The sequence below is a fragment of the Leucoraja erinacea genome, chromosome 6 (assembly GCF_028641065.1).
Source record: "Leucoraja erinacea ecotype New England chromosome 6, Leri_hhj_1, whole genome shotgun sequence".
Classification (NCBI taxonomy): domain Eukaryota; kingdom Metazoa; phylum Chordata; class Chondrichthyes; order Rajiformes; family Rajidae; genus Leucoraja; species Leucoraja erinaceus.
In genome coordinates, this window is record NC_073382.1 from 6,485,128 (window position 1) to 6,499,766 (window position 14,639).

At 44.9% G+C, this 14,639-nt stretch overlaps 1 protein-coding gene across 5 annotated transcripts in view; it reads left to right on the forward strand.

Moving 5' to 3' along the window:
• The window catches only part of atp10a (ATPase phospholipid transporting 10A), a 448,633-nt gene that overhangs the window by 265,514 nt on the left and 168,480 nt on the right, over positions 1–14,639 (forward strand). For all 5 annotated transcript variants that reach the window (XM_055636515.1, XM_055636513.1, XM_055636517.1 and 2 more), the window contains one exon: positions 8,537–8,741. In XM_055636515.1, the coding sequence (XP_055492490.1) occupies positions 8,537–8,741 (205 nt within the window). The remainder of the gene's footprint in view (positions 1–8,536; positions 8,742–14,639) is intronic.

A 14,639-nucleotide genomic window follows, 5' to 3' on the forward strand; every position in this document is an offset into this window, starting at 1 on the left:
ACATCCATAGAAAGCATTTTATCGGGATGCATCACGGCATGGTTTGGGAACCGCTCCAGCCAAGAAGTAATTGCAGCTATTTGTGGAGGCAGCCCAGACCATCACATAAACCAACCTCCCTTCTATTGACTCAATGTATACCTTATTTATTTTCCTTTCCTGTTCTGTCTGGGTACAGTTGCTAGGTAGGGCTCTGAGGTCTCACTTGCACATACTGCATACTCCCTGTAGGTGGGAAGCTGATTTAACTAATCAGCCATAGAAAAATAGAGGAAGAAAAATAGGTGCAGGAGTAGGCCATTCGACCCTTTGAGCCAGCACCTCCATTCAATATGATCATCTAAATTCAATTCCCCGTTCCTGCTTTTTCCCCATATCCCTTGAGTCCTGTAGCCCTAAGAGCTAAATCTAACTCTCTCTTGAAAACATCCAGTGAATTGGCCTCCACTACCGCCTGTGGCAGAGAATACCACATATTCACAACTCTCTGGGTGAAAACGTTTTTCCTCATCTAAATGGCATACCACTTATTCTTAAACTGTGACCCCTGGTTCTGGACTCTCCCAACATGGGGAACATTTTTTCCTGCATCTAGCCTGTCCAATCCCTTAAGAATTTTATGTTTCTATAAGATACCCTCTCATCCTTCTGATGATGTAGCGGTAGAACTACTGCCTTACTGCGCCAGAGATCCCGGTTTGATCCTGACTATGGGTGCTGTCTGTATGGAGTTTGTATGTTGTCCCCCTGACCTGCGTGGGTTTGCTCCGAGATCTTCGGTTTCCTCCCACACTGCTAAGACGTATAGGTTTGTAGGTTAATTAGCTTGGAATAAATGTAAACATGCCCCTAGTCTAGGATGGTGTTGCTGTGGGAGAGGAAGGTGGGGTGGGGGGGGGGGGGGGGGAGGGGGGGGGGGGGGGGGAGGGGGGGGGGGAGAGGGGGGGGGGGGGGGAGGAATATAAGGGGGGGGGAGAACACAAAATTTAGTACCAAAAAAAAAAAAAAACTTTCTGCAAGCATTGCGAACCAAAAGATACACTTTTTGCAAACATTTTAGAACCAATAAACACTTTTGGCAAACATTTTAGAACCAATAGACACATTCTGCAAGCGTTTTAGAACCACTAAGAACACTTACATTTGAGTAGACATGTGTTCAGTGTTATTCACAGCTCAGAGAAACGTGACCCTCTGCCTTCCTCCAGCTTGCAGACACTGATTGAGCAGATCTATATCGGTGAGACCAAGCGGAGGTTGGGCGATCGTTTCGCCGAACACCTCCGCTCGGTCCGCAATAACCTAGCTGACCTCCCGGTGGCTCAGCACTTCAACTCCCCCTCCCACTCCGCCTCTGACCTCTCTGTCCTGGGTCTCCTCCATGGCCACAGGGAGCAGCACCGGAAATTGGAGGAACAGCACCTCATGTTCCGTTTGGAGAGTATGCACCCCGGGGGCATGAACATAGACTTCTCCCAATTCTGTTAGCATTGTGTCTCCTCCCCTTCCTCAGACACTTGTTCCTCCAACCCTTTAGCCTTCCAATACTCCTCCTTTGGCAAACTTGTCCCCACCCACCCCCACCCCTGATCAGTCTGAAGAAGGGTTTCGGCCCGAAACGTTGCCTTTTCCTTCGCTCCATAGTGTGCTGCAGCTGAGTTTCTCCAGCTTTTCTGTGTAACCTTCGACCTCCAGCATTGCAGTTCCCTCTTTAACACATTGATTGAGGCACACCACTTCCTGGTTTTATAGTCCCGCCCCCACTGCCGCCAGCAGGGGCTGCAGGGAGAATGGGGAATTTTGTAAAATCATTAATATCTCTGTCATTTTTCATCGACGGGAAAAATCCTCGGCACACATACGTCGGAGGGGGGCTCTGAGCAAGGTGGCCAAAAATGACGGCCATAAGTGGCGGTGTTCTCTCGGACATCGTAGCACAGATGGCCAAAACCGGTCAAGAACAAACTTTTAGTAATATAGATTAAAGGTTTGGACGCGAGAGGCAGGAAACATGTTCCCGATGTTGGGGGAGTCCAGAACCAGGTGCCACAGTTTAAGAATAAGGGGTAAGCCATTTAGAACGGAGACGAGGAAATACTTTTTCTCACAGAGAGTTGTGAGTCTGTGGAATTCTCTGCCTCAGAAGGTGGTGGAGACCAGTTCTCTGGACACTTTCAAGAGAGAGCTAGATAGGACTCTTAAAGATAGTGGAGTCAGGGGATATGGGGAGAAGGCAGGAACGGGGTACTGATTGTGGATGATCAACCATGATCACATTGAATGGCGGTGCTGGCTCGAAGGGCCAAAGGACCGAATGGCCTACTCCTGCACCTATTGTCTATTGTCTATTGACACCTGCATGAATAAAGAATCTGTCGATCTCCTCCTTAAAAATATCCTTTGACTCAGCCTCCACAGCCTTCAGTGGAAAATAATTCCACAGATTTGCCACACTTTGACCAAAGAAATTCCTCATCATCTCCTCTCTAAAGGTACGTCCTTTTATTCTGAGGCTATGGCCTCTGGTCTTAGAATCTTCCCACTAGTGGAAACATCCTCTCCGCGTCCACTCAATCCAGGCCTTTCAAAACTTTGAAAGTTTAAAAACTTAATGTTACCAACAGGTAATGACTGCTGTTCGTGAAGATGTTGCGATGCCGGGCTGTTGAGGGCACACGAAAGGCCAATTATATCCATACTGATCTCCAACATTATTTATTAAATCAAATGCCTTAATGCTTGCTTACACAACAGTACACATCAATGCAACTAACATTTTAATTGACACTTTTTGAGCCCCTTCAGACGCAGAGGCAATAAATGTTAGCAGCTTGAGTCCCATCATCAGCTTAGAACAGCATGTGCCAAAAGCACTGTCATTTCTTTAATAAACGTTAAGAGGTAATCCATTGGACTCTTGGGGGTATTTTTAATTTTCAAATCCAAAAGTTGCTTGAATGCATTATGTCACAGCCACTATGTAGCTGGCGCAAGACTATCTCCTCAAGGTGTCATGGTGCATTGCAAAAGTGTATTTGCCGAGTCAGAAGATTGAGTCAGGTGGTACCGCAGACCGCATTTGGAGAATTGTGAGCAAATTTGGGCCCCATATCTGAGGAAGGATGCGCTGGCACTGGAGAGGGTCCAGAGGAGGTTTAAGGGAATTATCCCAGGAATATGTGGGTGAGCGTTTGACGTTACTGGGTTTGTACTTGCTGGAGTTTAGAAGGCTGAGGGGGGACTTCATTGAAACTTGACCGAACAATGGATGTGGAGAGGATGTTTCCACTGGTGGGAGTGTCTAGGACTAGAGGTCATAGTCTCAGAATTAAAGGACATTCCTCTAGGAAGGAAATTAAATTTCTTTAGTCAGAGGGTGGTGAACCTGTGGAATTTATTGCCGCAGAAGGCTGTGGAGGCTAAGACAATGGATATTTTTAAGGCAGAGATAGATAGATTCGTGATTAGTTTGGATGTTAGGGATTATGGGAAAGTGCAGGAGAATGGGGTTAAGAGGGAGAGATAGATCAGCCATGATTGAATGGCAGAGTAGACTTGATGTGCCGAATGGCCTGATTCTGCTCCGATCGCTTTATGAAAAGAACCATACCACCTGAGATGTAGCATTCTGATTGTTGGAGTTGGTGTCAGTGCCTTGAAGCTGTTTTGGAGTCAGGAAGGCCACATTATGTGTTGGTAACCAGAATGGGACTGTAGTGAGGGATTCTGTGGCAATTTGGAAGAGTGGAGATGAATGGGGTGACCTTTGGGAAAGATGAATCAAGTATCCAAGTATTCATTGCAACTTCAAAACCATCTTTGCGCAAAAACCACCACGACATTTTATTGGTTTTATTTGATGGCTTTGGGGTGGATCTTGAAGAGAGAGGTTGAACAAGGAGAGGGGATTACAGTGCATTCACCCTGGAGAGTGAGAGTGCACACACTATTGGTTACGGGGAAGGTATTCGGAGTTGCACAAAAGGCTAGATACAGAGGGGTGTGGGATTTGGAGAATAGGGTGCATTTGTATGACTGGGGATAGGGAGAGAGAGAAAGTTGTGATGGGATTTAAGGCACAAGGTGGATATTAACTGTGAGAGATTTTGAGTCAGGTATGCAAGAGCAAAAATCAGCCATGATCTATTGAATGGCAGAGCAAGCTCAAGGGGCCAAATGGCTACAATGTAAAATTTACCCTGTGTCTTCTGAGCAAGTGAAGAAGGGAGAGAAGGACCGAGTGGGATACCATAATGGCCTCAAGATACTTGAGCTCGCAACATGCTTATGGACTATGGCTTTCCAGGGATAGACGCAGTCGCTGCCTCAAAAAGGCTGGCAGCTTCATCAAAGACCCACACCATCCTGGCCACACACTCATCTCCCCGCTACCTTCCGGTAGAAGGTACAGGAGCCTGAAGACTGCAACGTCCAGGTTCAGGAATAGCTACTTCCCCACAGCCTATTAAACTCAACTCAAACAAAACTCAAAACATTAAATAGACCATTATCTGTTTATTTGCACTTTATCTGTTTATTTATTCATGTGTGTATATATTTATATAATGGTATATGGACACACTGATCTGTTCTCTATTCATGCCTACTATATTCTGTTGTGCTGAAGCAAAGCAAGAATGTCATTGTCCTATCTGGGACACATGACAATAAACTCTCTTGAATCTTGAATCTCGAAAAGCTGGAGTAACTCAGCAGGTCAGGCAGCATCTCTGGAGAGAAGGAATAGGTGACGTTTCGGGTCGAGACCCTTCTTCAGACTCGCACCCAGAAGGCACTGGTCATTCCTGCACTGTGGCATCGGCCTATGTGATCACATCTGCAAATGGATTTGAACGTATGCCTGACTAGGGGATGAGAGTGTTAGCACAGAGCCACAGCCAAGATACACTCCTGCCCAATGTTGAACAGGAGAAAGCAGCAGTTTCTAAATAAACAACCCAGCAGGGCCTTGAAGGAAATAATCAATTGACTGTGAAGTGCTCGAGGCCATTGTAAGTTTATGAAATGCATGCAGACTTCTTGATGGGGTATGTATAAAGCAGTTGTTCTCGCTGCTTTGGAAAGCACACAGAAGGAACCTGTTCTCATTAGCCGATAGATCAAGAACTAGGGGACTCAGATTAAAAATTTTCGTCAGAAGTTTCAAGGAGGATTTTTTTCTTGCTCAGAGTGCAATCACGACCGATTCGAGCAGTGGAAACAGAGTCAATCAGTGCCTCCAAAGCACAACGAATAGATACTTGAAAGAGAACCATACGCAGGACCACAGGGAAGGAATGGGGAATAGGACTGGCAGAAGTATCCTTCTGTGAGCCGGTACACACATGATGGGCTGATTGAGAGAAGATGGACACACAAAGTTGGAGTAACTCTGCGGATCAGACTGCACCTCTGGAGAAAAGGAACAGGTGACGCTTCGAAACCCCATCCTCAGGCTGAGAGTCCGGGGAAAGGGAAACGCGAGATATAGACAGCGATGTAGAGAGATATGGAACAAATGAATGAAAGATGTGCAAAAAAGTTACGATGATAAAGGAAACACAACCATTGTTAGCTGGGGCCTTGGTGAGATTGAGTACAGACAATGAGGCTTGACAAGATGACTTTGAGCGGGAAGGAACTGCAGTTGCAGATACAAAAAGCTGGAGTAACTCAGCTGGACAGGCAGCATTTCTGGAGAGAAGGAATGGGTAACGTTTCGGGTCGAGAACCTGAAAGTCGCAGGAAAGGGAAACGAGAGGTATAGACAATGTTGTATAAGAAGGGTCTCGACCCGAAACCTCACCTATTCCTTCGCTCCATAGATGCTGCCTCATCCGCTGAGTTTCTCCAGCATTTTTGTCTGCCTTAGACAATGATGTAGACAGATATAGAACAACGAATGAAAGATATGCTAAAAAATGTAACTATGATAAAGGAAACAGGACATCGTTAGCTGTTTGTTGGGTGAAAACGAGAAGCTGGTGCGAATTAGGTAGGGGAAGGATGGTGAGAGATATGATGGGCGGGGGAGGGTTGGAAACTGAAATTAGATGGAATGGAGAGAGAAAGGGCTGAATGTCTGTGCTGTAACAATTTTACAATTATACTTCCTTACATCTTTCTCGTTCAGATGCAGCATTTTAGGGGGGGTGGTGGGGGGGGGGTTGTATTCGAAAATTATCCTGATTTAAGATGCCTGTCCCACTTGCCAATTTTTTCGGCGACTGTCAGCATCATTGACTAACGTACCAGGTCACCAAAAAAGTCGCGGCGTGATGACGTATTGACGCGAGGTGTTTCCTCAAGTGTCGCGGCATATTGTTAAAGTCGCCGCTGGATTTTTAAATGTTCAAAATCTTTCGGCGACCCTTATACGCCAGTCAATGATGCCGGCAGTCGCCGAGAAAATTGCCAAGTGGGACAGGCCCTTTATCAGGATGTCTTTCGCAGTGATAAAGGGGTCTAATTTTGTTTGCCTCAGTCCACAGTCACTCCGTTACATTTTCCCTGTGCAGTGCACATGCTGCTTGCCTTTGTGGGCCGTTGTTTTGTACTCGGCTGCTAAAGCTGCCTGCCTTTATTCGCATTAGACGTTTGGCTGCCAGCTGCAAGGGAGCTGGCTGTTCACAGGGACTGACGTGGCAGCATTTGCAATAGACTTTGAAGCAACTTGTAACTGATACAGCTGGACTGATTGGTGCAGTGGAATTAATCTACATAGGCATGCAATTTTCCTTTTTGATCTTCACAAGACAAGACAAACAAACAGAAGCAGAGAATATTCTTGCACTGCGTTCCAATCTCTTAATTAAAACCAGAGTGTAATTTAGCCACTTTCCCCGGTAAATAGTTTCATCTTGTCCCTAAAATTGGAGTTGGATATAGCTCTTAGGGCTAACGGAATCAAGGGATATGAGGAGAAAGCAGGAACGGGATACTGATTCTGGATGATCAGCCATGATCATATTGAATAGCGATGCTGGCTCGAAGGGCCAAATGGTCTACTCCTGCACCTATTTTATATGTTCCTATGTAATAAATTATTTCCTTTAATTGCCATCATTATTTAATATTTTGCTGTTTACTTAAAATAATTATGTTGTCTGCCCCATTAATTTGGGTTTTATTTTCGTAGAGGCTACAAAATAATTCCCATTTGCCGCGCACATTGATCTTTGAACATCTTTGAATCATCCTTTCATGCCAAAGGCTTCAACAAACTGATATTCCTATGTAATTAATATTGCAGATTATTTCAAGACAAATAAGGATATATAGATAGACACAAAATCCTGGAGTAACTCAACAGGTCAGGCAGCATCTCTGGAGAGAAGGAATAGGTGACGTTAGGGGTTGAGTCTGAAGAAGGGTCTCGACCCGAAACGTCACATATTACTTCTCTCCAGAGATGCTGCCTGTCTCGCTGAATTACTCCAGCATTTTGTTTCTATCTTCGATTTAAACCAACATCTGCAGTTCCTTCCCACATAAGGATAGATAGATGTTTCTCTTCATAAAATTCTTAAGGGGTTGGACAGGCTAGATGCAGGTAGATTGGTCCCGATGTTGGGGAAGTCCAGGACAAGGGGTCACAGCTTAAAGATAGAGGGGAAATCCTTTAAGACCGAGATGAGAAAAACATTTTTCACACAGAGAGTGGTGAATCTTTGCAACTCTCTGCCACAGAAGGTAGTTGAGGCCAGTTCATTGGCTATATTTAAGAAGGAGTTAGATGTGGCCCTTGTGGCTAAAGGGATCAAGGGGGTATGGAGAGAAGGCAGGTACGGGATACTGAGTTGGATGATCAGCCATGATCATATTGAATGGCGGTGCAGGCTCGAAGGGCCGAATGGCCTACTCCTGCACCTATTTTCTATGTATCTACGTATCTATAAGTAAATACAAAATTAGACGTCCATTTATGATTCGTGAATCTTTGGAATTCTGTACTCCAGAGGTCGGTGACGGTTGATCATTGCATATTTTCCGGGCTGAGACAGTCAGGATTTTTAATCAGAGAAGCCAATGGATTGTTGGAATAGGCCAGAAAATGGAGATGAGGTTAACATCAGATCAACTATGATCCTACTGAGTAGCTAAACACTCAAGGCAGATACTGCTCATTTTTCTAACATTTGTACATATTTTTTTGATGCATATTTTCATGACTTCCATCATTGCTCTATCAGGCACGTAGAGAGTCATAGAACCATATAGCACGGACACAGGTTATTTGGCCCAAATTGCCCATACAACCACATTTCCCCATCTATGCTAGTGCCACCTGCCCATGTTCGGCCCATATCCCTCTAAACTTTTATAATCCATGGTTATTTATTATCTATTATTGATTTCAGTTACCCTTTATGTTGATATTTACCCTTCCATGTTCACGACTAGTTCATGAGTTCTAGGAGCAGAATTAGGTTGGCCATTCACCCCTATCATTTCCTCTCAACCCCATTCTCCTGCCCTTCTTCCCATAACCCCTTGCCACCCGTGCTAATTCAAGCGTGTATCTTTTTCTATCCAGGAATGAGAAAAAGTACGTGGAAAAATATTGGAAAGAGGTTCAAGTCGGGGATTTTGTCCGCTTGCGGTGCAATGAAATCATTCCCGCCGACATCCTGCTGCTCTCCTCCAGCGATCCCGATGGTCTCTGCCACATTGAAACAGCCAACCTGGATGGAGAAACTAACCTCAAGCAGCGACAGGTTATTAAGGGCTTTACTGAGCTGGTAAGCAACTTTGACACCTTTTCCATTACTTTCCGTTCCGTTCACTGTGTTTGTGCAGGAGCATTGAAAGACCCATCCAATTAGTCCCACGCTCCTGCTCCTTTCCCAAAAGCACTGCAGTTCTTTTTTATTGCAAAGTACCTTATCATTTTATGTCGGAGGGAACAGCAGATGCTGGTTTAGACCAAAGATAGAGACATAAAAGCTGGAGTAACTCAGGGGACATGCAACATCGCTGGAGAGAAGGAATGGGTGACGTTTCGGGTTGAAACCCTTCTTCAGAGATTCAGACTTGACATTCTGATGTAAAAAGATTATTCACACAACAAATGGATTTTAGTATGGAAAGACATTGTGTCTTTTTTTGCATTTCCTAAACCTTATAATTAATGGCTTCTAATTTATTGTCACAAATGCAACTTGATTATTTCATTTTATTTCCAAATAAAGCTTTCAGACCTCTTTTTTTTTTACCAACACGGTTTCCAGCTGTAGCCCCATTCCTAAAGGATTTCAGAATCAGAATCACACTTTATTCGCAAGTATGTTTTGCAACATGCGATGAATTTCATTGGCCAGGTCAGTCATACAATTAAAAGCAACAGATCACTCAAGAACACATTTTAACATGAACATCCACCACAGTGACTCCTAAACGTTCCTCACTGTGATGGAAGGCGAAATAAAGTTCAAGTCCTTTCCCTTAGTTCTTCCTCGGTCGTGGGCCTCGAGCCTCCGTTGACGGGACGATCTTGACTCCCGTGGCGTTCGGGGCCTCCGCATCGAGGGGATGTCAGCACCTCCACGCTGGACAATCGAACCTCGCGTCGGAGTTGGTCGAACCTCCCGCGATGTTGGAGCTCCAGACTCAGCTTCTCCTGACTGCGAGCTCTTGATGGTAAAGTCCACGGTGGTCACGGTGGGAGCGATCCCAGGCAAGGGATCAGCTCCGATATTAAGTCCGCGCCTCGCAGTGGGGCTCACAACAGTCCAAGGAGACCTCCAGCTCCAGCGATGGTAGGCCACAGAGTCCGCCCGAGAATGTGATCCGAAAAATAATCACATCTCCGGCAAGGTAGAAACTTGAAAAAAGGTTTCCCCTGATCCCTTCCTTCCTCCCCCAGATAAAACAAACTGAAGAACATTCAAACAAACTTTTAACACACTAAAAAATAACAAAAAGAATGAAAAAACGAACAGACTGCCGGCAGAGCAGCCATCACATTGAAGCCCCTGTTTTAGCCCCATTCCTGAAGTTTGGATATCAGAAGTTGCAGATAGATTGTAACAATTCCCTATTTGTTCATCAGATTATTTTCACAAGGAAACACAATTTTAAGAGTTGGTCATGATTGGCAGACTATTCTGGAATAGTACATGATACGATTCCAGTATTTGTATTAAAAGTCAGCCTATTCAATTATTATTTTATATCATCATACAAACCTATTGATGGTGGCTATGGCTAATCCTTGGAGGTCGATTTCTAAATGTTCCTTTTCTTCAGACAACATGGCCTCTGCTCTCACTGATGATGTTTTTGGCCACGGCTAATAATTGGAAGCAAATGTTGGTGTTGGTGCACGCCTTTCTTCACCTTGTGTACTGACTCTTCTTCGAGCTTGTGATCTGTTTTTTCTTTCCTTTTGTGATTGCCAATAATTCATCAGTTGTTTAAGAGACATTCCACCATTCCACGCACACACACACGCACACGCTCACGCACACACACGCGCACACGCGCACACACACACACACACGCACGCACGCACACACACACACACACACACACGCTCACGCACGCGCACACACACACACACGCACACGCGCACACACACACACACACACACACACGCACGCACGCGCACACACGTGCACACACACACACACACGCACACAACGCACACAGTTTCTCCTGCATTCTTTCCCCACCCTTTCCCCTTGACATGTGTTTATTTGAACACTTTTTATAGGCACATTGAAAAGGGAGAGATTTTAAGAGGGATCTCGGGGGTAGATTTTCCACTCAGAGGGCAGATCATATCTGGAATGAGCTGCCAGAGGAAGCTATAGAAGCAGATATAATGACGCCTTTTAAAAGACATTTGGACAGATATACCGAGAGGAAGGATATAGGCGGCTATGGGCAAATGGGACTAAACTTGATCGGTAAGGGTAGATTCCGTTTCTTTATAGCTCCATGACTACAACTTGTGAGAAATCTTTTACACACAAAAGCCTCAAAACAAAGTGACTTCAACTTCATTCCCACACTGTCGCCAAGGTATTTCAGTTTGCAACTTAATACACAAAGCTTTATTTTTCAACTAAATGTAGATAAACTATTTGTTTTCCTTGTAGCAGAACAAGGGCAAGGTAACGTTTGATAATGGTATCCCGCCATTCTGTAGAGACAAAAGATACTGGAACCTGGTGTAACAAAGCAAGCTGCCAGAAGAGCTCAGCGGATCAGGCAGCATCTGTGATGGCAAAGGCATAAAACATTGATGGTTTATAACTAAATAAGTTATCGGTACAGAATCAGTCCATTCGGCCCATTGTGTCTGATCTATCTGTCCTGCTCAACTCCATTCTCCTGCCTTCTCCCCATAACCCCTGACACCATTATTAATTAAGAATCTGTCAATCTCCGCCTTTAAAATATCCACTGATATTTCATCCGCAGCCGTCTGTGTCGATGAATTCCACAGATTCACCACCCTCTGCCTAAAGAAATTCATCCTCATCTCCTTTGTAATGGTGGATCCTTTTATTCCGAGGCCTTGGTAGAATACCTCGGTACATGAGGCAATAAACTGAACAAACTCAATAAATTATCACAAGTTCACGTTCACTAGTTATAGGGGTAGAATTAGGCCATTTGGCCCTTTGCGTCTACTGCCCCATTCAATCATGGCTGATCTCTGCCTCCTGAACCAATTTTTCTCCCTTCTCCCCATAACCCTTGACACCCGTTCTAATCAAGAATTTGTCTAAAAATATCCACAGACTTGGCCTCCATAGCACTCTGTGACAATGTATTTCATAGATTAACTACTCTCTGACTAAAGAAGTTCAACTTCACCTGCTTTCTAAAAGAGCGCCCTTTAATTCTGAGGCTATGATCTCTGGTCCTAGACTCTTCCACCAGTGGGAACATCCTTTCCACATCCACTCTATCTAGGCCTTTCATTATTCTGTAAGTTTCAATGAGGTCAACCCGCAACCTTCTAAACTCCAGCGAGCAGAGGCTCAGTGCCATCAAACGCTCATGATATGCTAACCAACTCATCCCTAGAATCATTTGTGTAAACCTCCTCTGGATCCTCTGCAGAGCCAGCACATCCTTCCTCAAATATGGTGCCCAAATTTGCTCACAGTACTCCAAATGGGGCCTGACCAGCCTCAGATCAATTTCAGGTTTTCTTTTATCATAGCCAATACGATCTATCCTTTCTAGGGCTAAAATCACATTGATGCATTTTAGGTCCATGAATGTGTTCCCTATGTGGGTTTCTGACTGGTCAGGCCTTACCACATGCTGCTAACCATCATATGTTTGCCGATCACAGAATCACAATTCAGACTCTGTGCATTAACACATGGGCCGATTTATGCCTGTGATGAGTGTACAGGTGTAACTGAAGTTTCAAGTCATTATTGGTTCAATGGTTTCATGATTATCTCAATGTACATTTTCCCCTGAATAGCCGACTTTAAAAAAAAAAGTGTGTTTATTTTAGTTTATTTTAGAGGTACAGCGCGGGAACAGGCCCGTCGGACCGCCGAGTACCCGCCGAGATCGATCCCCGCGAACTAACACTGTCCTACACACACCAGGGGGCATTTTACAATGACACCAAACCAACTAACCTACAAACCTGTACGTCTTTGGAGTGTGGGTGGAAACTGGACATCCTGGAGGAAATCCAGTTCGCGGGGAGAACGTACAAACTCCTTGCAGAGTGAACCCATAGTCAGGATCGAACCCGGGTCTGTGGCTCTGTAGAGGTAGCAACTCTACCGCTGCCCCAAAGTTGCAAGTCCATCTTTTACACACCAAAGAGCACTCAGCTAGGTGCTCATAGGAATAGATTGTACCAAAAGATGCACACAATGTCTGAGTCAAACATTCTCGACTTATTTTGACAAACTTTTGATGGCCTCTGCTTAAAATCCTCACCAGGAATCCAAGCCTTTGGTAAATCAAGGAATGCCTGTATGCATTTCCATCTTCCCATACATTCTCCCAAATCATAACTGCAGTCCTTTTCATCAGCAGAAATAAAGAGACGCATGTCCCAAGCTGTAGTGAAAGCAGATTAATTCTGAAGAAATTGTGGTCTCAAGCATTCGGGAGATGCTGAGAACAAGTACTGTGGTCGTGGGGGTTGCACCAGGGAGAGGGAAAGTGATGAATGGGCGGAAAAGCTGTGTAAAAAGAAATGGAGAGAGATAATGAAAAGACAAAAAATTAAATGAATGGTGCACAGGAGAGAGGAAAATATTAGTTTAGTTTAGAGATACAGCACAGAAACGGGCCCTTCCACCCAACGATTCCTGTGAAGATTTTAGACGAGGAAAATGGACAAGGGAGAGCCAGTGGATGTTGTGTACCTGGACTTTCAGGAAGCATTTGATAAGGAGATGAATATCTCCTTTACAGTTAAGAAAGCGAATGGCATGTTGGCTTTCATAACAAGAGGAGTTGAGTACAGGAGCAAAGGGGTCCTTCAGCAGTTGTACAGGGCCCTGGAGACCACACATGGAGTATTGTGTGCAGTTTTGGTCTCCAAATTTGAGGAAGGACATTCTTGCTATTGAGGGAGTGCAGGGTAGGTTCACCAGGTTAATTCCCAGATGGTGGGACTGTCATATGCTGAGAGAATGTAGTGGCTGGGCTTGTATACTCTGGAATTTAGAAGGATGAGAGGTTATCTTATTGAAACATATAAGATTATTAAGGGTTTGAACATGGCAGAGGCAGGAACCATGTTCCCGATGTTGGGGGAGTCCAGAACCAGGGGCCACAGTTTAAGAATAAGGGGTAGGCCATTTAGAATTGTGAGTCTGTGGAATTCTCTGCCTCTGAGGGTGGTGGAGGCCAGTTCTCTGGATACTTTCAAGAGAGAGATAGATAGGGATCTTAAAGATTACAGTCAGAGGATATGGGGAGTAGGCAGGAATGGGGTACTGAGTGTGGATGATCAGCCATGATCACATTGAATGGCAGTGCTGGCTCGAAGGGCCGAATGGCCTACTCCTGCACCTATTATCTATTGTCTATTGTCTATTGACCAGCGATCCCCGCACACTTACGCTATCCTGCACACTCTAGAGACAATTTAAAATTACACCAAACCAATTAACCTTCAAACCTGTACGTCTTTGGAGTGTGGAAGGAAACCAGAGATCCTGGAGAAAGCCCACGCAGGTCACGGGGAGAACGTACAAACTCCGTACAGATAAGCACCCGTAGTCAGGATCGAACCCAGGTCTCTGGTGCTGTTATGCCCCTGTCCCACTTAGGAAACCTGAACGGAAACCTCTGGAGACTTTGCGCCCCACCCAAGGAGGTTTTTGTCAGTCTCCCTACCTGCTTCCACTACCTGCAACCACCTGCAACCTCCGGGAACCGCACGGAAACCTTGGGTGGGGCGCAAAGTCTCCAGAGGTTTCCGTTCAGGTTTCCTAAGTGGGACAGAGGCATAAGCAGTAACTCTACCGCTGCGCCATCGTGTTACCTGTTTTTACATTTTAAAAAAAGGCTGATGTGAGATCAATATTATTCTAGAGTCAGTAAGAGAGTGGGATGGAAGCCAAATCAATTAGTGTAAGCTTGAATAACAAAGAGATTGATATTAAGATAAACCCTGAATATACTGTGCATAGAAGACT